At 46.6% G+C, this 25,400-nt stretch overlaps 1 protein-coding gene across 2 annotated transcripts; it reads right to left on the bottom strand.

Annotated features, from left to right (window-relative positions):
* Window positions 1–213: 213 nt before the first annotated feature.
* On the bottom strand, window positions 214–23,681 carry kctd15b (potassium channel tetramerization domain containing 15b). Of its 2 annotated transcripts, none has more exons than XM_031848581.1 (5): window positions 23,285–23,681; window positions 20,628–20,803; window positions 14,148–14,292; window positions 9,038–9,343; window positions 214–761 (listed from the first exon to the last, which is right to left on the bottom strand). In XM_031848581.1, exons 1-5 carry the CDS (start codon window positions 23,291–23,293, stop codon window positions 603–605), a joined length of 795 nt encoding a protein of 264 aa, XP_031704441.1. In that variant the 5' UTR covers window positions 23,294–23,681; the 3' UTR covers window positions 214–602. The 2 variants fall into 2 exon arrangements, with proteins under 2 accessions (XP_031704441.1, XP_031704440.1); XM_031848580.1 differs by lacking the exon at window positions 23,285–23,681 and adding an exon at window positions 22,850–23,259.
* Window positions 23,682–25,400: the final 1,719 nt, after the last annotated feature.

Below are 25,400 nucleotides of genomic sequence, written 5' to 3'. Positions count from 1 at the left end.
GCGGGGATTTGGGGCCTTTTGGGGGACTCGCGAGATGGGATTATGTCCTCTTCCTGTCATCCTTAACAGCATCCTGTCTGCCAAAGCTTTCTTGTCCCACAGCAGACCAGACATGGGCCTCGTACCGAGACAGAGCCGGATGATACACCACTGACAGAGGGGAAGAAGGGTGGTGTGTGTGTGTGTTGGGAGGAGGGGGCAGTTGTGTCACTCCAAAAAGGGTCAGAACACCTTTGTTATAAGAATTACAGGGAAAAGAAATCAACCAGTCATGGTGCTAAAATGGTTCAAGTGAGCTGCGTGAGTCGAGTCGTCGTTGTTGTTTTCATCACAGTCCCAGATTCTTCGGCCGTCATTTCACATAATCAAAAACTTTTGCTGCTGACACTTTTCTTTTTTTCCCCTCCTTTGTTTGGTACTACATTCCTCTTAAGAGTTCCGCAGAGGCGGTGAGGTTAACAAGCCTCCACTAATACTTCGGTATGTTGGGGGTGGTTGTGGTCTTGTTAGGGTGGGGGGATGGGGGGGGTAGTTAGGGTTGGGGTGGTGTGGGGAGACAGGAGGAGTGTTGGTAGGGTTGGCAGTCCCTCTCCCAGGATGCTCTAGTCCAGCGGTTCCTGTTTTATCCTGATGGGCGTGTTGAGGGAGAGACTCCGCCGGTCCTCGCGACACAACACGTACTCGCTGAACTGGGATGAGTCCACGCCGCCTCCGCAAGACGCCGCCACGTTGAAGCCTTTCTGGAAAAGACGCTCCAGGACCTGAGGACAGACGGGGACAGAGAGGAGGGAAGGTAAAAAACGGCCATTAATAATTGAGACAATGTCAATAGCGCTAAATTTAACTGAGAAGTATTACTGATAGAGATACGGGTTTCATACTCTTTTAAAGATAATTATTTTAGGAAAGGCGGTTATTAGAGAAGATTGATACCACTCTTGTGTCTGTTGCTAAACGTGGAGCTAAAGCCAGCTGCCGGCTATCGTAGTTTCACAAAGGTAAATAGCTACTTTAGCTAATTCCCAGTAAAGTGGCAATTTGTCTTTCTTACACTTTACTTTTTGTACGACTGAAACAAACAAGATACAATGTGTTAAATAGTGACCTGCAGAGGTGCTGGTAGGTGGAACTTGCTAGCAACAGAGCCAAGCTAGCTGTTTCCCAGTCGTTGGGCTAATCTAAGTTAGCCGGCTGCGGGCGGTAGCTTCATATTTATTATACAGACATGATAGTGGTATCAATCTTCTCGTCTAACTCTCTGCAAGAAAGTGAATGAGCCTATTTCTCAAAACGTCTAACCGTTCTATTTAAATAAAAGTACATTTTCTGTGTGATAAATAGCTTACTTATGCACTTGAAATCAGACTGTCCACCACAAAGATAACGATGACTTATAGGAAAGTATCGTGGTATCTCATTACCAGCACTTTACAGGTTTCTGGTGCAATAAATTGTCATCAGCAGCAAACATAAGTAAGTCTTGGATAGGTACCACTTTGTAGTAGCCATCCATCATCACATCAACCTCGGCTCTTTATCAGTCACAACATACACCGTGTGTCATTAAAGTACCCCCTCCTCCTCCGATCACACGTCAGTGATGGGATAAAACCAGGGGGCACTTCGACATCAACACCACCTCTGCAATATTCATGCCGCCTGTGCTGGATGGGCTACTGAACCGAGGGGCATGAGCTCAAAGGGATGAGGAGAGCAGGAGTGCGAGCGAGGTGTGTTAAGGGGGCTCAGCGCGGTGATTACTGGAGCTCCTAATTTGAGTAATGAGGCCGGGGTGAGAGGAGAAGCGAGGTCCGTGAGCGAAAAGGAGGAAGAGCGACGTGCGGGGAATGAGGATGGGGAGTTGCGGGCGATCCGTGTGAGGATGTGTTGCAGCTGCGGGGAGAGGAGCCGGAGACAGGTTAGCCGTCGAGTCCAGAATGCAGACACGCTCAGACGCAAACATGTGAACTCCAAGATCCCCCTTTTTTCTCCCCTCATCTGCTGTAATCCTTGTGGGATTTTTTTTATTATTTTTTTTGGAGGGGGTATATCTAAATCCCAGTGCGAGGAGTGCTGTGTATTTACTTATTCCCCCGTCCTTTTTAATGGAGTGTGCAGCGTATGGAAATGAAAGGTCTCGCCGAGGGCTATCCCCTCCTTCCAGATACAAAGCGAGAGTTCACACAAAATAGATCAGTTTCTTCAAATGCCCACACACACACACACTAACACATGAACTCGTGGTGCAGAATGACCTCTCTAATTACAGAACCGAGGACCCCGTCGGAGGGCGAAAAAATTGGGGCCTCCTGGGGTCGAAAGGGCTGCAACTGGGGATTAGAGCGGATAAATCCCATGCACAAACACACAAGCGCAGATGATATGTGAGCTATAGAAGGCAAATTTACAAATGCAAATTACAACTCGCGCATTCACACTCACTCACAGACTTGTTGAGCAGACCTGAACCCACACCCCACTTCCTCGTTAAACTGCGGCGCCGACATGCTGCTTGTAAGCAGAAATGACTACTTGGAAAAGTTACCCCCCCGCCCCCTCCTGTTTTTTGTCTTCTGGCCATTCGACGGCAGCGACAAATTTGGGAGACAGAAGGGGCGGCAGACAGCTGATGGTGAGGACGGCTAATTAAGAGACCTGCCCAAGCATCAAACACTCCCGAATCCATGACAGACGACGGAGGAGCCTAACGATTATGGAAATGATATTACATAGCCGTCTTTGATCGTTGCATCACATTGCATTCCCCCCCCATCATCTCTTAACGCGTGTGGGACCGTCATGTTCGGCGATGGATTTGGTCACAGAGGAGCATGGCCTGATCAATAAAGATAGTCTGAAAACACTTTTATCATTAATGCACGGCGACACAAAAGACTTAAGGATATTATTACAGATAGTCGTAACTGATTCAAGGATACTGTAATGACTATAAGAAGTCATGAAAGAAGAAAAAAAAAATGTTCACATTCAGTTTGACACAGTGAATTAGTGCCACGGGGGGGATAAACAATACACTGAATAATTACGATGTATCCCAGCAAAAAGGTTTCAATGTCCACGGGACAATGTCCTGAAATCAATCCCAGCTGACAACAGAGAGTAAAGCACCCTCTTAAAAAGCTAAAACATGTCCTGGTGGCTCAGTTCAGCAGCACAACACACTTGGGGCCGCAGGCGCTCAGATCCCAGCTCATGTTGAACTCGCACAGATTTTCTCCGCTCATTTCCCGCCTCACTCGATCGGAACCGTGGCGAACTTTCATTCCGAGCATTGGTGATTTCCCGTGAAATGGAATTGCGGCTAATTATTCCTCCCCTTCCCAGAGTTGCGGAGTTGCTCCGACTATGCTTGAGGTATGTCAATATCGTATTGTTACCAACACGGGAAAAGTGAATACGGAAGGGGTACGGCAAAACTTTACCAAAGTTTGCAACGTCTACCCAGAACTTGAGCACTTCTTCTCGGCTTCTTTGTCCTGCGAGTGATCGCAGCAGAGAGCCAAATGAAAGCTCTCTCTTCATCCCCCGGTGATCCTCGTACATTTGAAACACAATCAGCCATTCTCACTGTTACGGGGTTGACTTGGCTGCACAGGGATCTGCCCCCAAAAAACACATTCGCATACAACCGTCTCACTGAGCTGCCACTCAATCTGGGGTCGCAAACGGGGGGATTGTGAGCGGGGCCTGTATCCGCCTGGCTCCTCTAACCTCCCAGCAGCACCGCGTGTCTCCAAACGCAGCCCAAGATGGCGGGGCGGGAATCAAAGTGGATGAGTCTCCGGGCTGGCAACCGGAGCACCATGTAATATTGATGGCCACCGGAGCGCAAGCACGCTCTCGCATCACCTCTCTCAGGAGGTGCCAGGATACGCTCGCTCCTCACGGCGCGGGGCTCAGGTTTGATTGACACGTTTGACACACACACACTTGAGATGGGGGTCGCTTTTGTTTAACTATGCACGGTCTTTAATATGTGACAAGGAGCTGCTAACCGCAGTCTCTGCATCGCGTCCTCCGCTTATTGCAAGCATCTGGCGTAAAGCAGCCGAGAAGCTCCGACTCCTTCTAATTCTCCGAGCCATCTGCCAGCTTTTTGGAGGAATCACAAGCGACCAAAAATAACAGTCTTCATACTGTCATGTATTCTGATTGCATTTGCGGCACATTTATCAAGTGGATGTGTTTGTGGAGCCGACGAGACTGAGCTCACCGTTAGAAAAGGACACTTTGATTTAAAGTGTCTTCACACAGTAATTGAGTGACCCTAGTGTAAGGTAAGTACAGTCGAGACAACAGTGAAGACGCTCGTGAGGATGGAGGATCTCACACCATCGGACTCGTTCAGTAACCTTTTAGTTATTCATCTGCGGTCTGTGGTTTCTGGCTTTGTGGTGCGAAAACTACGGTTGCCAGTGGTGGAAGAAACAAAATACATACACTCAAGTACTGGACACAGTTTTTAAGGTGCCTGCACCTGAAGGGATAGTTAACACCTAAATCAAAAACTCATGTGGTTCTTGATAGAGATATCGGCCGTACAGATGTCTGCCTTCTCTCCCATATAATGGGACTAGACGGCTTGTGTTGTTCAAAGCGCCCAAAAACATTTAATTTGAGCTTCCTTTGAACACATTAAACTAAACAGAAATGTCTCTTTCCAGAAACCATGACCCGGTTACTCGAGATAATCCACAGACCTTATTGCGAGCAGCTTCATGTAGGAACTATTTTCTTTCTACTGAACTACACCCACCAACCAATCACCTTACATGTATATGTATAATAATGATCCAATAATATAACATGAATTAACACTAAGGGACATTCTTAATTATGAGTAATTATGAGGACTTTAAGCAGTTTGTTGATAATACATTTGTGCTTTTACTAAAGTGTCATGTCCCGCTCTCCTCTAAGGTTATTCTTTCCTTGTTGTTTGCCCTCAGTTATTATCTACTGTTTTATTTTGGCATACTCACCTTTGTCTCTCTTTTCACATACTTCACTTCCTTCCCCTGTGTGTTTCCCACCTGTGTGATTGTCTGCCCCGCCCTGATTGTTTTCACCTGTCCCTCGTTTTCTCCCTCGTTTCATTGTGTATTTAGTCTGTGTGCTCTCCTTTGTCTGTGCAGCTTTTTAAGTTGCCGTTTCAGCCTTGTCTACTTGAGTATTTGTGGTGTGCGTTAGACCTTTCTTTTGTGTATTTACAGTCTGCCTTTGCTTAGTGTTTTTAGATAGTGTGGCCAGTTTCTGTACTGGGAATGAGAACTGACATGTGCCCAGCCTGTTCTCATTCCCAGGGCGTCAAAATGCCTTTGTACACTTTGTCTGATATCAACACACAAGGCACCCTTTAACTTCAGTATGAGGCCCACCAGGCTTTAGTAGAAAGACCAAAAAAAGCCCAAAAATGGTGGGTGGGAGAGGAGTGAAATGGGTCAGACAAATACAAGACTTTCAACCAGAAGAACTGTGTTCAGGCCTAAACCTAATATAGTGGTTTTGTTGTCTCGACATGGTAAAGTAGTTTAGTTTCTTAAACATAAAAAGTGTTGTTGTTGACTAAACCTAATAAAGTGGTTTTGTTGCCTTAACCTAAGTTTACGTAGTTATTCTAAGCCCAACTGTGATTTTACTTTGTTGCCTAAACCTAAGCAAGTGTTTCTTTGAATTCCCAGCATTAACCAAATGTCCACTGCGACCGTGCGTTAGGCCAAAGAGTCTGACAAAATGTCGGTATGTGACGAGTGGGAATGACAACGTGCTGGTGTACTGTACCTGTTTTTTGGGATCTCACTCCTCTCTCTGTGTTGTGTGTTTGAATCCGGTTCCTTGTGCTTTCACATGTTCCAATAAATATGATTTTGAATACAATACTTACTATTACTACCTCTTCCACCACTGATGCTTGTATTTGATGTGACATAACTATAAATATAAAACTTTTGTCCTCCAGGTGTATCTCTCCAGTTGGCTGCAGCCAGAGTCACTCTTACAAAGATCTACTTTCCACTACCTAACCAAGCTGCATCCAGCAGAAACAATATTTGTGGCGCCAACTGCTGAAACTGTCAGCGGGCCTGTCGTCCCATCTTTAGCCCACCGTACTGCAGGTTAATCGGCTGCCTGTTGGGGCCTCACAGCCCACACAGGCTGTACAGAGAAAACCCCAAACCGCAAGCGGTGTTAATGTCTTGCTCTGCCGCTCGGGCCTCTGAGGAGCACAGCGGAGGTGTTTGTGTGGCCTTGTCTGCTCTGATGAGCGGTGCTCTCTCTTTCCACCCGGGCGCAGGATTGATGGAGTGGCAGTGTGACATGTAAGAGAGTGTTGCGACGCGTTGCGTTTGCCGCCTGGGCAGCAAACGGGTGGGGGGAATTCTCTACGGCCGCCACCGTTGTCACATTGATGAAGGACGGATCGGCTCCGCTCTGATCTGAGTGCTTCATCACGGTGATGTATTGAGCAGCGGAGCTCCAGCTCTGTGTGTGTGTGTGTGTGTGTGTGTACACCTCTTTGGCTAAATGTTTTCCCTCCGTTAAGTGCCTTTTGCTGCTCTCCGTTTCTCCCCACTGGATCTACATCACAGTGCAGGTGGTTCGCATTAATTCCCTAAATTCCAGTCATGACTTCATGAAGAAGCACTCGCCAAGGTGGAGTTGTTTATCCTCGCTCTCTCACATTTGAATACACACGATGAAGCACTGAAGGGGAGGGGCGGGGCTGACTTTACAGCGTACACTGTAATATCGTACAAACTTTTCTTTCTGATGCAAACAGTTAGTATTGATAAAGTACTAAACTAACTATAAATAGATGATGATACAATAATGTATCAGCCTAAGGAGCCCTTGAATATCACTGAGTAATTGAATGAGATATTTTACTGCGAAGTATAACCACGTTTTCTGACCTTCGGGGTGTTTAAGTGAATAAAAAGTGGAAAAATAAACTGGGTTGCTGCATTGAGAGACGTCATGTTGTCTCATTGTGACCAAAGTATCACAAGGTCTGGCGGTTTTTCCAGCCCTGGGCCGGACAGTAACAGTACCTTTAGTTCAATGAAACCGTTTGAGCCGACAGTGATTTCTCTAATGAAAACTCAAAACAGAGCACGTTTTTAAAAGTTGTCGCATGTCCATCTCCTTCTCGTTGTCAAAAATTCTCCGCTCCAGACAGCTCTGCCCCCCCCGGCCACCTCTTTAATTCTTCCTCTATGGGCAGGGTGCGGTTGCGCTCCCCTGGATCGGGGTCCAGGGCTGAAATAGGATCAGAGGCTCATTGTCTGGCGGGTGAGACGAGGATCACTTTCCCAACCTTCTCATACCTTCACGCAACAATGAGGGAGGACAGAATGAGGGAGCTGTTTAGAAGCATCTCCCCTTACAACGAAAGAACACCTCCATCTGCTCCCCGTGTCCTCATCTACATCGACTCAATGAGCCGGGCCCCTCCACTCTGCTTGCATATGTGTGTGTGGTGTTGTTTTTTTAACAGATTTGTGTGTATCTGTGTGTCTTAAAGGAGCCGACAAGAGTAAAAATACACCTTAACCGAGTGAGGCCATACAGTGAGACAAAGGGGAAACCTTGGAGATCCGGCTGCTCTCTCTTCGTTAGTGGTTTGTCTGAAAAGAGGATTTTCGGCTCACCTCGCCGTCAGAGGAGCGGCCCGATTAAAGAAAAAACCAAGCCATAAAAAAAAACCTTTCAGACCACGTTAGTGCGACGCGCTCACATCCCGTAACCAGTCTCACTGGTAAACAGAGTGGGAAAATGTTGTGTTAGTTGATGCGGCCAATTAATTATATTGCAAGTCATTTAAAAATCTATAAAAGAAGTATAAACCGGTTTAGGCTGTTTGAGAAATTGTAAGTATGGTATTAAAAAATGCAATACGTGTGTTTCAATCGCCTCGAGCGGTGTTATATTGGAGTCTTTTTTTGAAATAAAAAAAAAATAGGAGCTGTGTCTTAAAAAGGAGTAAAGCGTAAATTATGCATATTATTCCCCCCCCCCCCCCCCCCCCCACACACACACTTTCCATTCCTCTTCTTCATTTTTTTTCTGCAGGAAAAGCATGGCCGCGGTCCACGCGTGCTTTGTCCCGCTCGCTCAGGCTCTCCTTCCCTGGAGGTGGTCTCTCACATGCCGGCAGGAGGGAGGTAGAGGTGTCAGAGCGCGCTAGCCTGCCTGGGAGACGCTCCCTCTGGGTGCCGAAGGGAGCGGCGTGGAGGTGGGGGAGGCTCATCTTATGTGTCGGCCCGTTCGTGGCTGTGGGCACCGGAGTGTGTTACATCGAGCCCCGTGGTGTGAGGCTGTTATGTTTCCCCCCTCGCGGACCTTCTCTGGGTAACACAACTGCAAAAACTAGTTTTTCTGAAGTTGCTTTTGGACGTTTCGCTGCTTTACTGCGCTCCGTGGTCAACCCAAGGGGATCTAAGTCAGGCTACCTGCTTGAGAATAACATACAGTAGGCCTGCAGTAAAGCAATGAGCGGTCACACTACGGTACTACTAAAGGACAAGCTCAGATCTCACATCATGCAAAAGCCACTTGAGGCATTATCTAAAGGTAACTTTTGGTGAATTTAGTAGAAACCTACAGATACAAATAGACAAAGTAGCAAAATAAACATGTCTTCTTTCCACTAGTCTGAAAAAAGTTATGGAGGCAAATCAGCCCAAAATCTCAAAATTGACCAGTGCATGAAAAACAAAGTTTTGCCTGTAGCGTCTCGCAATAACATATTAGCTGTTTTTTTTCTTTTTTAGGGGATATTATAATTCACCATTTTAATTCATACATCAGGAACACCCCACCAACATAAATACTTGCATGCCCAAGAGGACATTACAATACAGCCGGGTTGTTCTCTATCACTAATATGAAAAGATTAGTACTGTTGTCAAATGTTACAACTAGATTAGTTTTGCATAAGTTGTCTAGTACTGCATGAGTTAAATGTGCCACATGCAGAGAGTGAGAGAATGACGGCAAACAGAGTGTGTGTTACCTGGACAGAGTTGAGCCTGCAGTAGCCATTGAGGGGGAAGCGGATGACGTGCGTCGGGTCCTGGTTCCATCCGGCGTTGACCGAGTTACACATGACGTCTCCTGTCTCCGGGAAGATCTCCTCGATGAGGACCTTCTCGCCGCTCAGGGCGATCCTCTCTCCCAGGTCGGGTGTGACGCGGACCACCAGGCAGTCGCAGGGTTGCGCCATTCGCCGCTGCTCGCGCTCCTGCTTCCAGCGCTCCAGCTCCTTGATCATGGGCATCAGCTGGTAGTAGCGCGCCTCCTCGTACAGCAGGTGGAAATCCTGTACAGGCAGATGAGTGCAGTGAGTCTGGGCGGTCCCCGTGGCTTTACGTGTGACTAGCGCACTGCTCACTTCGCCACGTCACAGCTCATCACCAAGGTCGTCAGGACAAAACTCTACACATATACAGTAATGTGCAACATCAATATGACAGTGGAAGGAATATTTACAGGGCATCCCGATGGCTTCCCCACAGCAACTAATGACAGAGTGTCCTTGAGCGAGACACTTAAGCAATAATTATTCCAGAGAGTTTCTGTTCTGGCTGCATCTGCACTTTGACCCTTATAGAGCAGTGATACGCCAACCGTGTGGTACAGACATTCATGCATAACATGATGAATATGTTCAAGATGTCCAACAATGTCTAGAATTCTTTAGGAAACAGTTATATGTGAGTCTGATACCACCAGTGTCCTTTGTCCTCACTGATTGTTACAAAGAGCCATTACTAAGGAGGCACCATGTTGTTGACCCATATCCTTGTAGTCAGCGGTGTAAGTGCCCTCATGGTGCAACGTATCTACGAGCAATGGTTCGCATGATATCTTACGAAAAGTTATTAATTTTATGCGCGTTTTCTTTTTGTGGTTTGGGTTAAAATAACTACGGAAGTGGAGTTACAGAAGTACGGATGTTACATGACTACGGTTTGGAAGCCTTGTTTGCCATTTTGGCCATCGGCATCGTGGTTGTTGGTTGTTTTGGTTGTAAGTATTGACACTAGAGGGTGGAGCTAAGTACATCCGAAGGCTTTTTAGACAAACGAAAAGGTTAGAAATGAACTGAAAACACACTGTGAAAGGGTTAAAGTTGTAGACGAAAACACGGACAACGCTGTGGTAGTTACCTGTCATTTACAAGGTCGCCCCACCCTAAAGCATACCCTGCTTTATGGTCTATTTTACTCTAAGTGGACCATAATTTACTAAATGAACATCATGCTGTATTGAAGAAGACTTTAAACAAGAGATTGAGACTATAAACTCATGTTTACAATGTTTACTGAAGTAATAAATCAAGTAAGAAGTAGAGTCATTTTCTCATATACTTCTATACAATCTGACTTTGTTTTGCAGCCAGACGAGTCGCCCCCTGCTGGCCATTAGAAAGAATGCAAGTTTAAGGCTCCATATTGGCTTCACTTTTCAGACCCGGAGGTTTCTGCCTGACAAATAACTCAACGTTGTGACTTCTGGTTACACATGGGACCCTAACAGCGGTCTCCTGGACAAAAGTCCGATGTTTTACACATGCATCCACCCTGACCTCCACCTGTGTTTGTCGCTCTTTATGAAGAGCAGAGTAGTGTTCAGCGTCTCACTTTCCCCACGTAAGACATCTTCAGGAAAGGAGAACAATAAACAAAGATCGGGAGAGATGGCTTTCCGACCAGCAGGACAACATTCTCAATAAACAAAGCACAGCCATGCTGCAGCTCTCCTCCACAGTAGCTCTTGGCAGAGCCGCGCTAGCCTTTAGCATGTTTCAGCGAGCTGACTCCAGAAAGGCCGTCGGTGGGGCTCCAGTGAAGTGGGATGGTGCATTCCTGTGTGCAGACAGTCTGCAGCAGATTGCCTGTCTCTGCCTCCTGGGCAGGGCTCGCCGGGGGCCATTCGCCCCGGCGCTCTCGCCTCTAATTTCCCACAAGACCAGATGGCACTATCATTCGCCGCCGTAGAAAAAAAACACAGGGAGGCAGAGGGTTTTTCGCTAATGGAGGCCGACGAGGAGGTGAGGAAGAAGATATGTGAACACGAGGACAATCATCAAGACCAAGGAGCATGCTAATGTGTTCCTGATATGGAGGGAGTTTTATGTTAATGAGGCTCGTGGCCTCGGTGTTAAGCTCCTATTAGAACAAGATTTAATTAGGCCGCACATAAACGCTGCAAATATCTCTGCTAAACAAGTAGTAATGAATAAATCTGTGTTCTGATTAGTGTTTCTAAGTGACAAAGAATGACAGCTTTATTCACTCTTAGTTTATGAACTTTTATTCTTACATGACGTTTCCCTCCCGGCTGCAGCTCGCTTCAGTGCACGGACGCCGTCGAACCACCGATAGATGCAGACAGAGGTCGCTCGCGACGGCGTCGAGTCTAAACGTCGTTGAAAAAGTGTAGCACCGTGTGTTTTGTACTGCGGAACCGACATATGTTTCGTATGGTCTGCATCATTGCTAGCTGTGGGTGTTGAGCCCTGATCTAAAAAGAGAATTTTTTCTCTTTCTCCCCCCTTCTCACCACTGCCGGAGCGTGGCAGCAAACAGCATATTCATTAACCCCGCTGCTTCTGTCAGACTCTTTAGCCTTGAAAATTCTCCCTCGCCGGTTTCACCCCATCATCTAAACTGCGCCTTCATCTGAGACGCCCATGCACATGTAACTCCATCTGGACGTGCGTTGACGCAACACATCTTAAGCTGACAGTCTAATATTTAAGATTTCAGAACGCGAAAGAAGTGTGTGTGTGTGTGGGGGGGTCCTTTTTCCCCCCTTCTTTTTCGCTCCCTTTCTCCCTGTCTTTTTTTCTTCTCTCGGCCCTCTTGCTGCAGCTGACAAAACTCATACTGAGACGCTCCCCCCTTCGGGCAGCTCTCTGTATCAAAGTGTGGCTCCTCATCCTTCACAGGTCTGAAGCCGTGGATGGATATGTTTTTAACAGGGGTCTGTCTGCGAGGCACTTTTAGTCATCCCGAGCGGGCGCAGAGAACAACAGAGCGACCCCAAGCGCCGAGGTGAGGATGAGAGGGAGGCTCCCGTCCAGACTGCTGGAGCCGCTGCTGTACACGCTGCCAGCTCTGCGTGTCGATTCATCCCTCCGATCCCCGTGTCCAGACAACCCGTTTGAGCTTCAAAATAATGATCCGACCTGATCGCCCGCCGGCAAGGCAATGTCTCGGGGAAGGACAGAGGGAGGGAGAGAGAGAGAGACAGAGAGGGCGGACGGAGACAGAGAGGAAGATGGAGGAAAGGACGAAAAACTGTCACGATGAGGGAGTCGGAGGACTGAAGCCCACACAAGTAGAGGCTGCTGATTAAACACGCCACCGACGAAAAATATATCCGATTCCCATCTAATACACAGCACCCACGAAACAAATGACAACACAAGCTCGTTCCTATTATTTTCCCGCACTAAATACCTCAAGAAACAAAGCATTATTCATTTAAAGCACGACACAAAAGGCCCGAGTAAAACCGACTCTTAGCGGTTCATAAGCTTGCCCTCAATGACAGCATTGCTTACACTCTTGTGATTAATTGCGGTTTGAATAACGAGATGAGGGGCGGATTTTAATGGCGAATATTTTTGCTCCACTGATGTGGGCTGGAAAAATGTCTTTCCCCTATTCTGCTCAGACTTTCACATTGATTTAGCAAAACACACAGCGCCGTGGCTGCCAGCAGCAGAACAGACCCGGCCCTCGGGGCGACGGCAAGCCTGATTGTGTTCAGATAAGGACATGCTCAATTCCGCCTTGCGCTATTTGCATTTTTTTTTTCCTTCTTCCCCGGCTCCACGCAAATTGAAAAGGTATGCAGATCAACAAGGGCTTATGCGACAGAGGATCATAATGAGTTGAAACAATGAAATCCAATGCGTTCTCTTCAACCTGATTGGACTGTCAAGACTTCACAGGAATAGGAGGGAGGGGGTGGAGGGAAAGCAGGGAATAAGAAGGGGAAAAACTAATCGGCACTGAGTCAGGCCATCTATTTTGCTGAAAAATACGCGTTGCTTTCATGCTGTGTTCTGTTGTATGGGGTTTGGCTCTGGTTCAGACTACGCGTGAGGCCCGCAGAGTTTTTGCCCCTGGCTCCGGATGGCTCGGCCTCGCCTTGTTCCCTCGTACAGGTTATATGTTTATGTGGATACTTGGGTGAAACTTAGCGATCATTTGGGGTCTTTCAGCTCATTGTTTTGTTTTTTACTGAAAGAAGAGCAGAGAACGACACTGAAGGCTATTCTCTATGGGAAAGACGTTTTTGGTATTTTTAAAAAAGTGCCTGGCCTTCTCCAAACAGTTTCCAATGACGGCTTCTCAGATCGTTCCGTGTAGCATCTGGCAAGTCAGGTTGGGGAATTCTACAGTTCACCCTACAGCGCATTAGTTGATACTAGGCCTGACAGAATTTGGTGTGTTGCCATGTGCTTCAGATCATTTAACATTGTGCGATAACGGACATAATATACTGTTTCAGTAGAGTTCTTTCATGCGGATGCTCAAACAGGAGCAAGTTGTGTGCGGTCTTAGATGTGGACATGGACGCGGAGAAAATTAGTTTGTATCAAACTGCAACCATCAATCAAAACAGCCGCAGCTCTCCAGGTGGGTCCCTGTCACTGTCAGCCAGACTTCCTTTCTGAGTGGGAGTCGGCCATCAGAGGTAACAGGGGTAACAGAGGGGCGCACAGGCTATTTCACCTGGGCTCACCTCTGTGGAAACCACTCTGAGTGGAGAACAACAGCTCAGGGCTTTGGTACACATATCACATCACCGGGCCATGCTACGGTTAGCCAGCTAGCATTTTACCTCTCTGCTCCATATTTCCTTTTTTTCCTAATTATTGCTTGTGCTCAAACCCAAGGTAATTAGTACGTTGAACGGGAGGCAGGTGAGTCTGCGTTAGGCTCTGTTGTGGTATCAGGTCTATTGTGAAAACGGGCGGTAAACATAATAAATACACATATTCACACTTTGGTGTATTATCTTGGCAAAAATCTGGAATCTGGAAAGGTTTTTCGAACTGACGGTGCCGGCAAGTCCGAACAAACCAACGCGGTGCGGATGTGTACCTTGAAGTCATCTGGAAGCAGCAGTTTGCTGGTCCTGAGGAAGCTGAGAATGTAGCGGAATATCTCGCCGTCCCGATCTATGAAGTAGTGCTGCTTCAAGCTGTCCAACACGATGGGCTCGGTGCCGTTGAACAGACGACTGATTCTGGAAATTGAAATACACACACAGACAGAAAAACAGAGTGAGCCAGCTCCCTTCAAATGCATGAAACAATTACCCTCCATTTATTTTTCAATTTTATTAGCACTAAGCTTGAAATGCATTAGCATCCCAGGTTGAAACAAGGGGCTTAAGGCACCGTTTCCTCCATTCCAGACTTGTTTGAAGTGTCCCTTCTGCGGAGAGATTACAACAACACACACGCTCGCTGCTTGTACTTACAGAAATTAATAGGATGAATGTGGCATTACAGCTCTATTATTCCATCTGTCAGAGAGGGGGGGGGGGGACAGAGGTAAAAAAAAAAAAAAAAACGGTGGAGGACCACATACTTCTGTGAGGAAGATGTCTGGAAAAAAGGTATTTTACCCGACTTTGTCCTGAATGTGAGAAGACTTGCTGCACCCCTACCGCACTGTAGGCACTTTTAAATTAAACTACATTTCCATCATAATCTGTTGCCATCCATGATTCTAAACCCGGATACATATTTCAGTGAAACTGGGCCTCCTCGCTGAAAATGAAATCAACATATTGGCCTTTGAAAATGTGCATTTGTTGCCAGGGAAACGTGACTCACGCATCATTTGTCATCATGGACAACATGTTGCATCTTTCGTTCTCCGATCAAAGATTCACATTTTAAGACTGAGAGGAAAAAAAAAGCAGAAAGGATGAAAATAATATCACCTGAAATGACATTCGTCATCGTTTCCTATTACAGTAATAACTCGGTAAAAGCTAATCAAACAGTATGTTTGCATTTAACCTTTTAAAAACATTGTGACAGACACTTGTTGCTGTGCGTCCCACATTGAACCCCTTCCACTCGGCTGCTGCTGCATTAATGGTTTGGTTGAACTACGTTGGAGCTCATCAAATCAAAGAGTGAGAACTGCTGTTATCTTTAAACTTTCATCATGCCTGGAGATACCCTTGGACAGATATTAATTTCTTGGCGCTTACCTGGAGGTCTCTCTCTCTATCTCTCTCTCTCTGACTGATCTAATAATCTCTATCTATTTCTTCATTTGCATATGCTAAACACCCCAACTCAATCATTAAAAGCTTTCTTTTCTTCCTTTTAGCATCTCTAGAATATTGAGGATGTAGTTTGTTCAAGTGCTTTCAAATGTTCGCAAAACTTTTGTTCTCCCGAAGCTTGAATCTTTGGATCTCCAAATTAAGCTTTGAATTTGGGGAGTCGTTCCGAAACAGAACTGGCGTCTCCCTCGGCAGAGAAACCTGGAAGGCCTTTGTTGGTGGGAATAAGTTGCGTCGCGTTGCTGCACAACTTATTGGTTCGAAAGGGAAAAGTTGTACGACAGTGAAAATCTGGAAAAAAAATCAAAAGCCTACCAATAAGCATCGGTATGCCCAGTTGCCTCCATGAGCACTGGCTTTGTCAAACTCTATTATAGAGCAGTGAGCAAACAGCAGGGCTGGCTTTTTTCTCCGAATTTACAATGAAAAGCCTCAACTTCGTCAAAAGCGCGTGAGCTCGTGTTTTAACGGTTATATCTGGTGACCCCCCCCCCCCCACGATGTGTCGGCCGGACACGCTGAAGCCACCGCGTCCCTTTCTCTTTGACTTGACTTGTGTGAAGAAGCAGAGCAAAGATGGTTCTCTTTCACCCCCCCTCACGCCCTCTCTCACGCCATCCTTTTTCTCCCTTTCTTTCCCTCCTTCCGTCTCCATCCCTCTCCCTTACTCGCTTTTCTCTCTGGAAATCGATGCAAAATGCTTTATAAAAAACCAATACTCATCTCCCTGTTTTGCCCGCGGTGTTCCTTTCTCATATGGTCTTGCAATTCTTCCAGCTAGAATTTCACCATACCCCTCCAGGCTAACTCTGTTTTTCATCTCCACTTTTTTAAAAAGCAATTAAAATGCTGCCTGTTTTTCTTTTTCTTTCCCTCTCTTCCACTCCCTTCACTCTCTCTCTCTCTTTCTCTGTTGGTCTTCTCAGTTTTTTTCCCCCTTTCAGTTAAATCCCTGAATTGGAGTGGGGGGGTGTAACAGGTAGGGAGAGAGAAAAGTGTGCGTGCGTGTGTGTGTGTGTGTGTGTGTGTGAGGAGGGGGGGGGGGGGGGGGGGGGTACATGGAGAAATTAAGAGAGAAGACTCACAAACGGACAAGCTGAATTACGGGGTAGAAAGATGTGGAAAGCTAGACAAAGAACCCAAAGGAGAAAAACACGGAGAACACGAGTAAGGAGGGACGAAAAAAAGGAAGGAAAAGGGGCAGAGACAGAACACGAGAGCAGAGCGAGATGGAGAGAGTGGGAGAGGAAAAGAAAAAATGACCGAACTCCATAGAAATACAGAGTGAAGGGAGAGTCAGGGAGAGGGAGGGAGAGTGGTGGGTGTGGGAGGTTATCAAGGACAGGAACAGCTCAGATCTCCCAACCCAGCGGTGCCAAGTGAGGCCAGGCAGCGAGGGCAGCATAGGTGGGCAATATCTGGCAGCATCCTCACCACAGCGGCTTACAGCCGGCCGGCGGCTCAGAGCTGCCAGAGATGTGTCTGCAGGTGGTGGGAGGGGGTGTGGGGGGGTGCACAGAGCAGGTATCGCTCTCTCCGTAAGAACTGATGCTATCTGGAAAACACACTAATGGATGGCTGATAAATGCGAGCCGCCCCAGCAGCTTCCTGCAGAGCGAGACAAACACAGGCGAGGGACGTCGGCGTCCGGTCCGACATCAGGGACCGATCCTCCAGAAAGCTCTGGGGGTGTGGCAAAAGTTTCAAAACGACGAACACATTTTTTTATTTTTTTTTATTTTGCTGACATAAATCAGGTTCCTGTGAAACTCTTAATACCTTTCCACATTTCTGCAAAACGAAAAAAACAGCAGCACATGGTCCTCATCATGTAGGCCCAATATTTGCCTTCATGGGTCCTCGATGTGCATATTGACTGTCACTGACTCTCACACTCACTGCAACTTGGGAAAACATTTCATCTGCTGTTTTGGAGCTTCATAACTTTGACTCCTCCTGCGCTACAGCAACAATTAACTCTCATTATTATTTCATGTTCAGTGATTAAAACTAAAAGTCTTATCAAACAGCTCATTTTTTTACTTCAGATCACGCCGCGACGTGTTAGTGCCATGTAGTCTCTTTAAAAAAGCAACAAAAAAAAAAAGAACACTCGAGGCCTAACAATGAAATGGAATAAAAATGAAAGGAAATATAGCAAGTGCCAACTGTAAATTACCAGACATTGTTTGCCATGTTAATTTATGGGGATTTCTGCGACACCGAAAGAGCACGAAGCCAGTTCGGATCTGCCGTCCTCAAAGAGGGAAAAAAATAAATAGAAAAAGTCCTTTCAAAATAGTTTCCTCGTCTCTGGAACATTCCCCCTTAATTTCCTCAGCTTCTGTTCAAGTGACTGCTGAGGCCGTCCTCCCTGAGAGCTACACAGAGCGTGCATCAATGTTTCATGACCCCTTGTCCCTTAATATGGCCCGCGCAGAGGAAGATGAATGGCCGCACATTACTTACTAGACTAACTTTCTCTTGGCATGCTGCATTATTCAGGGGCCAATCTATTAAAAGTCATCATCAACTCTAAACTCTTGAACCCGGTCTCTGCTGGCCGTCACGTTTCTTGTGTTTTTTTGCCGTGGCATGCGCCGCTCGAGCGGGACGTGGCCGAAACGCTGTGTTTTATCTCTACTCCGGTATAATTGTTTTTGCTTTCTGCTGTCAGCCATTATCCTAATTCATACAAAAAGCCCCCCCCCCCCCTTCCACTGGATCCTGTGGAAAGTGGAGCCCCGAGGCCAACTGTACACTGAGGAGGCTGGGAGAAAGAGAGAGAGAAGAGAGGGCGAGCGAGAGAGGCAGAGAGTGCTTGCATGTGTGTGTGTGTGTGTGTGAGATCCAGAGTGAGACAGACACAGAAGGAAGGAGAGGGAGCAAAGGAGCATGTGTGAAAGAGAGAGAGAAGAGAGGAAAAGAGCACTAGAACCAACACTCACACTGGTTTCCGGTCTTTACTCTCACTGTAAAAACACTGTTTGGGTGCTCTGACACGACTCTGTGCCCCATTTGCATGGTGCCCTGCGTGTCCACCCCGACACCGCCTCTACGAATAACGTCTTTGTAACGTGCACCGGAGCATGAAAAATAAATATATAAGAGGAATCAAAAATAACAATGCACAAAGTACAAATTTTTTAAGAAAATAGCGCTGATTTTAAACAACGCGCTTTAAAGCAGGGCTATGCAATTTTCAGCACGCCTGGCTCAACCAATGGCACACTGGCAATAAGCGCGTAAGAGAGTTTTTTTCTCATCCAAATGACCGAATGACATCTTTCATGGCCATTTGCAGTTGCGGCCTGTTATTTACGGTCGTTCAATTTGTTTGTTTGTTTTTCCCCCACCCGCCTTTTTTTCGCAAAGACCCGCCCTACTCTGCCACTGATTGGCTAGCACTCCCTGCCTTCTTTTCAAGTTTACTGCTGATGAACACAATTGTTGGAGGGTTGGTGGAGTTAATAATTTCAACTCAGTTGTGGATGGAAGCCTTCTTGTATGGTGCTATCACATATTATTACAATGTCCTAATTATGAGAGAACAATGTTTTTTTATATTTTTCTACGTGCGTTATAGATGGAATAGAATTACGGAATTAAATTTTGATGTGCTGTCATAATTAAACTTGGCTCACTGATTATTGCGACAATGTAAAAAAATATACACTTTGTATCGAAACGGCTTTAAAGCCAATTAAAAACCTCCGTTCACAGTTTTTGCTCCAACAGCTTCAGAACCATTAAGCTCCGAATGACATTAGCACATCGGATTCAAAAAGAACTTCCTGTCTCTGTTGCTCCTGGACAGACCTGACGTTACAACGAAAACAGCGCCTTCGTAAGGCAAACAATAAAAGGCCCTCGTCTGGGATGAGCTGCATTCTTCATGTTACAAGTCAGGAATAAAAGGATTTCCTGTCAGCGGCCTCTGTGATGATCAAGACTCTATATCACCAGGGGGATTACGGGGATTGTTTCCTGTGGCCAATTTCGGCAGCTTTGCCAACAACCGGCGAGTGTTTACCTTGGCCCACATGGGACCCTGTCAGCTGACGCAGGATTGAAGGCTGCGCAACGTGGCAAACAATGACATTGCATTGGAGGGAATAAGTAGGAAAAAATCAGTGGAGAACAGAGATACTTTATCAGCTACTTGTTTGCGGATGGAGCTAAATGCGTGAAACAAAGTGGGAGGGCGGATTACCAACCGCTCTTACACAATCTGAATCATCATGACTAAGTCCTACAATGGGCATCAAAATAAATAAAAGCCCATGTTTGCTGTGAGAAAGACCCAAAGAGAGCAGCAGTCCCTTTCTGTTACCGTCCACACAAACGCTCAGCTTTTAGGTGTCGACGTCTCAAAGTCTGACTGCAATACAAGCCATGTTCTTAGAAAAAATACAATGATTATGTTGTATCATGAAATGGAATGAAACTGATACACCCTGTATTGGATGCATCTTATGAGAATAAGCCCCTGTGTTTGAACACTAATGACTGTGAAGAACATCTGATGGTGGTAACCGCCGGTTCTACAATAGGCAAGGAAAAAACTTAACATGTAACACAATAATGAGCTTGATTTGTATCCGATTTGTCTTTCCTTTCCTAACAGCACCCTGATCTACACTGAGCAACAACAAAAAGCAGTGCTGTGTGCACAGCAGGAATGTTTAAATTTGCAATAATCAGAATTTAACCACGTGAAAGCATCTGCACCTGACAGCTTGACAGCAGCTGGATTTCAAAAATACAACTGCTGTGTGAAAGTAGATTAAAAAAAAAAGCCTTGGAGGTATTTATCAAACAATTAAAATAATCACGAGTGAAACCAACAAAAGCAATCAAATTCATCGTTTTTAAATCCGTGAGAGTTTAAAAATAATGACAGTGTCCCCACGTGGTTTGAAAAGATATCAAACCGGCAGCTTCTGCGATTGAATGGTATAGACGTTGACAGAGCAGTTGTCCTAAAGCCAGTCAGGTGTACATGACTTGTTAACAGCATAAAGCCTAAATAAGGACACACAAACAAAACATGTCACCATTGATTCACTGAATAAAAATGCAAAATAAAGCTGTTAAATCGAGACATAAACTGATTGAAATCTACTCGCAGATTTATCAAGACATTTTTTTTTTTTGCATGATGAAGACTTCTTCAACAAGATGCAAATCCACTCACTCCTAAACACGTCCGGTAAATAAGACAAGCGATTTAACCAACTCCATCACCGCTGACGGCCAAGGGGAACGAGTCTTACCTCGAGTCCGGGTACTTGGTGAGGGTCGCCAGGCTGCTGGTGTACATGTGTCCCCCGACGTCGATGTGCACCGGGGCGTTCGACTTGGTCAGCTGAGCCGGCAGGGGGATCCCCTGGCAGGCCAGAGGAGAGACCGGGGACCGGGTCAGAGACAGCCGTGACATGCTTCTTCCCTCCTGAAAGCAAGTGTAGAGAAAAGCCATGGGATACGTCGTAAGGGTGGTGGGGTGGGGTGGGGGGGGGGCAGAGCCAGATCAACAAACGGCAGCAGCAGCGGCGGCGGCACAGTGATACCCTTACACCGGGGGAACTAGATCGGATCCTCTCGGAGCGGCATCAGATCACTTCCACGTCTGTCTGGTCGCATATTTAGCCGGGAAATTATTGCCACCGCTCTAATTAACTATGTTTGCATCTTTTTCATGCAGCACCGGAGGCGAGGATGGGAGGATGCTTATTAGAGAACCGGGGGAGGGAGAGAGGGAGAGAGAGAGATAGATGGACAGATAGAGAGGCAGAGAGAGAGAGAGAGAGAGCGAGAGAGCGAGAGGGAGGAATGCTAGGTGTCAGCCTCCAGGGGAATAAAACAAACTGCTGCTGCAATATTCTAATTAAAGGTCGCCTTATGTGTGAGACGTGATGCGCCCAGACGCACCAACCTCCAATCTGAGAGCGAGGAAAAGACGGAGGGGGGGGGGGGGTGTTAGAGGGGGGTATTCTCTCCACGCGCGCACACACATCCAAAACTAATGATTAAGGTGATGCTTGTCATGTAACTACAGATAGTGATAACTTTACAACTGCACGTGCGCACAAACGGAAGCGTCGCCCTGCTGCCCCACACACACTCGTTAACAGGCCGAACCGTGAAGTATCCGGGTCCACATGCGTGGTGACAGAGTGTCAGGAGGATGTGGAAACAATCACAACGAAAAGCTCACTAACTCAATAAGATTCGGTCAGCAGCTCTGAGTTCGATTGGCCGCTGCAATGTTCCGTTAAATAGTTCGAATTCGCTGACATGCGGCCATCGTCTGTAGTTTATCTCACTACAGGTAAACCACCTGACCTCAGGCTGTAAAGTCTGTTATAAAGTCATGGAGTAAATCACTGTTTTTACGTCGCCCTCGTGATCGCCGGCTAAAGGTCACATTTCGTCGTTCCTCCTCTGTTACCCTCCGGGTTTTTGGGTCGAGACGCAGACCTCTGCTTTAACTTTAAACATACTGATACTCGGGGCTCCCACAGTACACGTGTGGGTTCGAAACACACCGAGATCACATCGTTTCGCCCCGACACAGTAGGCTACATCAACGTGATTGATCCTCCAGTTGTTGTTTTTTACTGCCATGCCTGGTGGAGCGAAGGCCGCCGAGGCCCCTTTGGCTCGCCGTTGGGCACAAAAATGAGACCGGAGCTTTTTTTTTCTCAGGGTGTAGCCCGGATTACAGCAGTATCATGTTCGTTTAATACGATTACAGGAGGACGGGATTACATTTCAAAATCCCAGGAGAAGGAAAGGAGAGAAAAAACAAAAACCTGGAAAAGACTTAAGAAGTTTAGGTTTAGGCTGTCCCACTACCGGTCTCTCTCTCTCTCTCTCTCTCTCTCTCTCTCTCTCTTACTCTCCACCAACCAATCAATTAACCAATGAAATTACGATGTAGGCTACGTGAACGTGGAACAAACGGAAAGAAATAGACCCATAGATAAAGCTCCTCACTCTCGCAAAATCAATCATTTAATTCCGTTTCTCTTAATCTCTTAATGTGTATGGGGGATACACACACCATATATGATACGTTCCTCCACAAAAAAAATAAATCACAGCAGCTGTAAGGGCTATTCGAATATCTACGGGACGGACACGTCGGAATAATGGAACAATCCGATACAATATAGCCCACTCCACGCGAAAAGCCTGCGAGCTGCCCTTTAATGCTCAACATGGCGTCTTATCCCCCCCGCTGTACAAATTAAAACCATATAATCCCGACACGTGTAATCCATCACCCGCTTGAAAAAATAAAAATAACAATAAAAAAACCCACTCGTGTCAAAGTGTCCAGTCTGTAAAAGAGGGAGAAGGTGTCCACGCTGCTCTTTAGCGCCAGTTCGACTCTCTACTCTTCGCAAACTGCACTGTGCGTACAAAAATACACACAAGAAAAAAAATACAGCATTGGATTCTGAAATATGTTTTCGAAATGTTCTCACCCTACCGTTTCAAACATCGTAGGGAGTCCAGAGGATATCCGTGCCGGCGGGATCGGTCCCTGCAGCTGCTGTCCGCGTACAAACAAGATGTTTCAGATATTTCTTTCTCCAGAGAAACGCGCCCGAGTTTCGTTGGCACAACTACACCGGCGCCATCCGGCTCCGGCACCGACCTATAGATACTGGCCGCACGGGAAGAGCCGAGTCTTCGCTGTGTATCTTCCCCACCCCACCCCCAACCCCCTCCACTCCCAACAACACACAAAAACTGCCCTTTAAAAAGACACTATGGGCTGTGGACGGGACGGACTGGCTCGCAGAGTGTGTCTCTGTGGCTTTAAAAAAAGAAGGGGGGACTCAATGTAGCGCGGCTGGTCTCCGACCTGTCCTTTCGCCGAGCTCCTTTTTTTGTACCAAAGCGCGCAGTGAAACGTCCTTACCTTGTACATGGATGAGACGATCTCCTTCCTCTGCGCTGCTCTTATTTGGATAAGCGTGAGATAGGAGAGAGGACAAAAAAGAAAAGAAAAGAAGAAGATGTGCGCTCTTGTTTGGAATCCTTCTTCGTATTTCGGCTTCTTCTCTTGCTTTTTCTCTTTCTTTTTTCTTTTTTTTTTTGCCTAAACGAAACTGCCCCTGTGGTTTGTTATGAGAAGAAGAAAGCCAATAATCCGTCTCTAAATAACAGAGCGGAGCTCGAAAAGAGAAAAATCCTGCTCCGGGCTGCGCGACCGCCTCTGGGCCATGGGATTAGGCTACAATTAGCTCAACTCCACTCTCTCTCTCGCCCAGGCAATTTTCTTAAGGAAGAAAAAAAAACGTGATACATCCACACATTCCCCCCCCCCCCCCCCCCTCCCGCCCCCCCCCCCCCCCCAACACCACCACCACCCCTATTCCAGACAATTATGACTGCACAGATATAATAACTTATCTATTTCTTCTTCTTCTTCTTCCCCGGCTAAAGTAGAACCATTCCCCTTAATGGTGTGAAGTTGTGATTTTTTTTGAGGAGTAGGAGGAGGGAGTGGGGGGGTCGGAAACCGGCAAACTGTCGCTCAATGGGTTTAGAGCGGCCAAAAGCAGATTTTAATCATTGTCATTCCGTCTGATGTAACAGTTCCCCAGGCGGTTCCAGCTAGTGGGCCCACGTCCCCGTCTCCATCCCGAATGTAAAGTTTAACGCCAGGCGGGGCTGCCGCGTATAGTCCCGCACTCCGTACAATAAAGGCGCGGTGCAACTTGTTGATAAAGTCCCAGTACAAAAAACATATATATATATATATATATATATGGGGAAAATGAAGAGATATCCTCGAACCAATTTTTTTTTTCATGCAGTGATCTTTTCTTTCTCCCCCTCTCTCCCTCTGTCTCTGACTCTGTCTCCCCCTCTCTCGCCTCAATGTCTGGAGTGGTAACGCCAAATTTCCTGCAGGCCATTAAAAATCAAATGACGTCTGCGGACATGCATGCGCGCCGCTGCGGAGAGAGCAGCCCTCACAACCCGCCTGCAGCCAAATGCGCCATTTCAATTATAGCGCGGGGGCTTAGATGGAGATATCTACCCCCCCCCCCCCCCCCCCTTCACTCTTCACTCTGCAATGAAAGCAGGCAGCCTGCAGACTTTTCTTTTTTTTTGTGTTTTTTTTGGGGGGGGGGGAGGGGGAATACGATTTTACATGATTATTGCTATTTTCCAAAGATACTAAAAGTGCTGCGCGTGCGCCAAATCTTGGCACCGAGCGAATTCAGAGGGGGTGGGGGGAGTCAAGCAGGTGCTCACGCCAAAGACACAATTATTTATTTATTTGCATGTTTGTTTATTTGCGGGTAAATAACTGTGAATAATTGATGCAACATTGAGGCCCGGTAATTACTCTGTACCGGCATCCTGACGGAGCTGCAGCGCTCGTGTTTCTTGATATTTGGCGCCAACCAGTGTAGGAAGTTGTTATTGGTTCACAGGAAACACAATAGTCACTTTTTTTTTTTTTTTGGAGAACTCTTCTTTATTGTTTATCATCCAGATGAAAAGAAAAGAAAAACATGATTTGTTCTTGCCCTATTTTCGGTCTGCTATCTAAACCTCCCATCAGATCTCTGTTGACTCTTACAGGACTGTTAGCTCAACATGACAAGTATCTAAACAGGAAATAAACCAGTCATGCTGGTGATGTGACAGCAGGACTACTGGGAGTAGGTGCTGCCTCTTCTCTCCTTCCTCACAGCGGGCCAAGTCTTCGTAATTAGACAGACCTCAGAGCGATCCCCCCCCCCTCCCTCTGGCACAGATTTGTTGTTTCCAGAGGTACAAACCGGAGGGGGATTTTTATTTTTTGCCTCTCATTAAAGGAAACAAGCCCGGAGTTAGTTCAATTACATGAAGTATGCAGGGATGTTGTAAATTTAAAGATTTAAATAGCTTACAAAGTGGCCCCGGGGCCCCCATCGGTTAATTTCCTTAATTTATGGATTTTAGCGGAGTGTCTATGTCGAAAGGGGAAGAAGTAGGTCATCTTGAAGGATTTGCATGAGGCTCTGAGGTTTCATTGC

This window comes from Anarrhichthys ocellatus, unplaced genomic scaffold, assembly GCF_004355925.1.
Source record: "Anarrhichthys ocellatus isolate YVR2014 unplaced genomic scaffold, GSC_Weel_1.0 scaffold8, whole genome shotgun sequence".
Taxonomy (NCBI): Eukaryota; Metazoa; Chordata; class Actinopteri; order Perciformes; family Anarhichadidae; genus Anarrhichthys; species Anarrhichthys ocellatus.
This window is presented reverse-complemented; position numbering and strand designations above follow the sequence as displayed.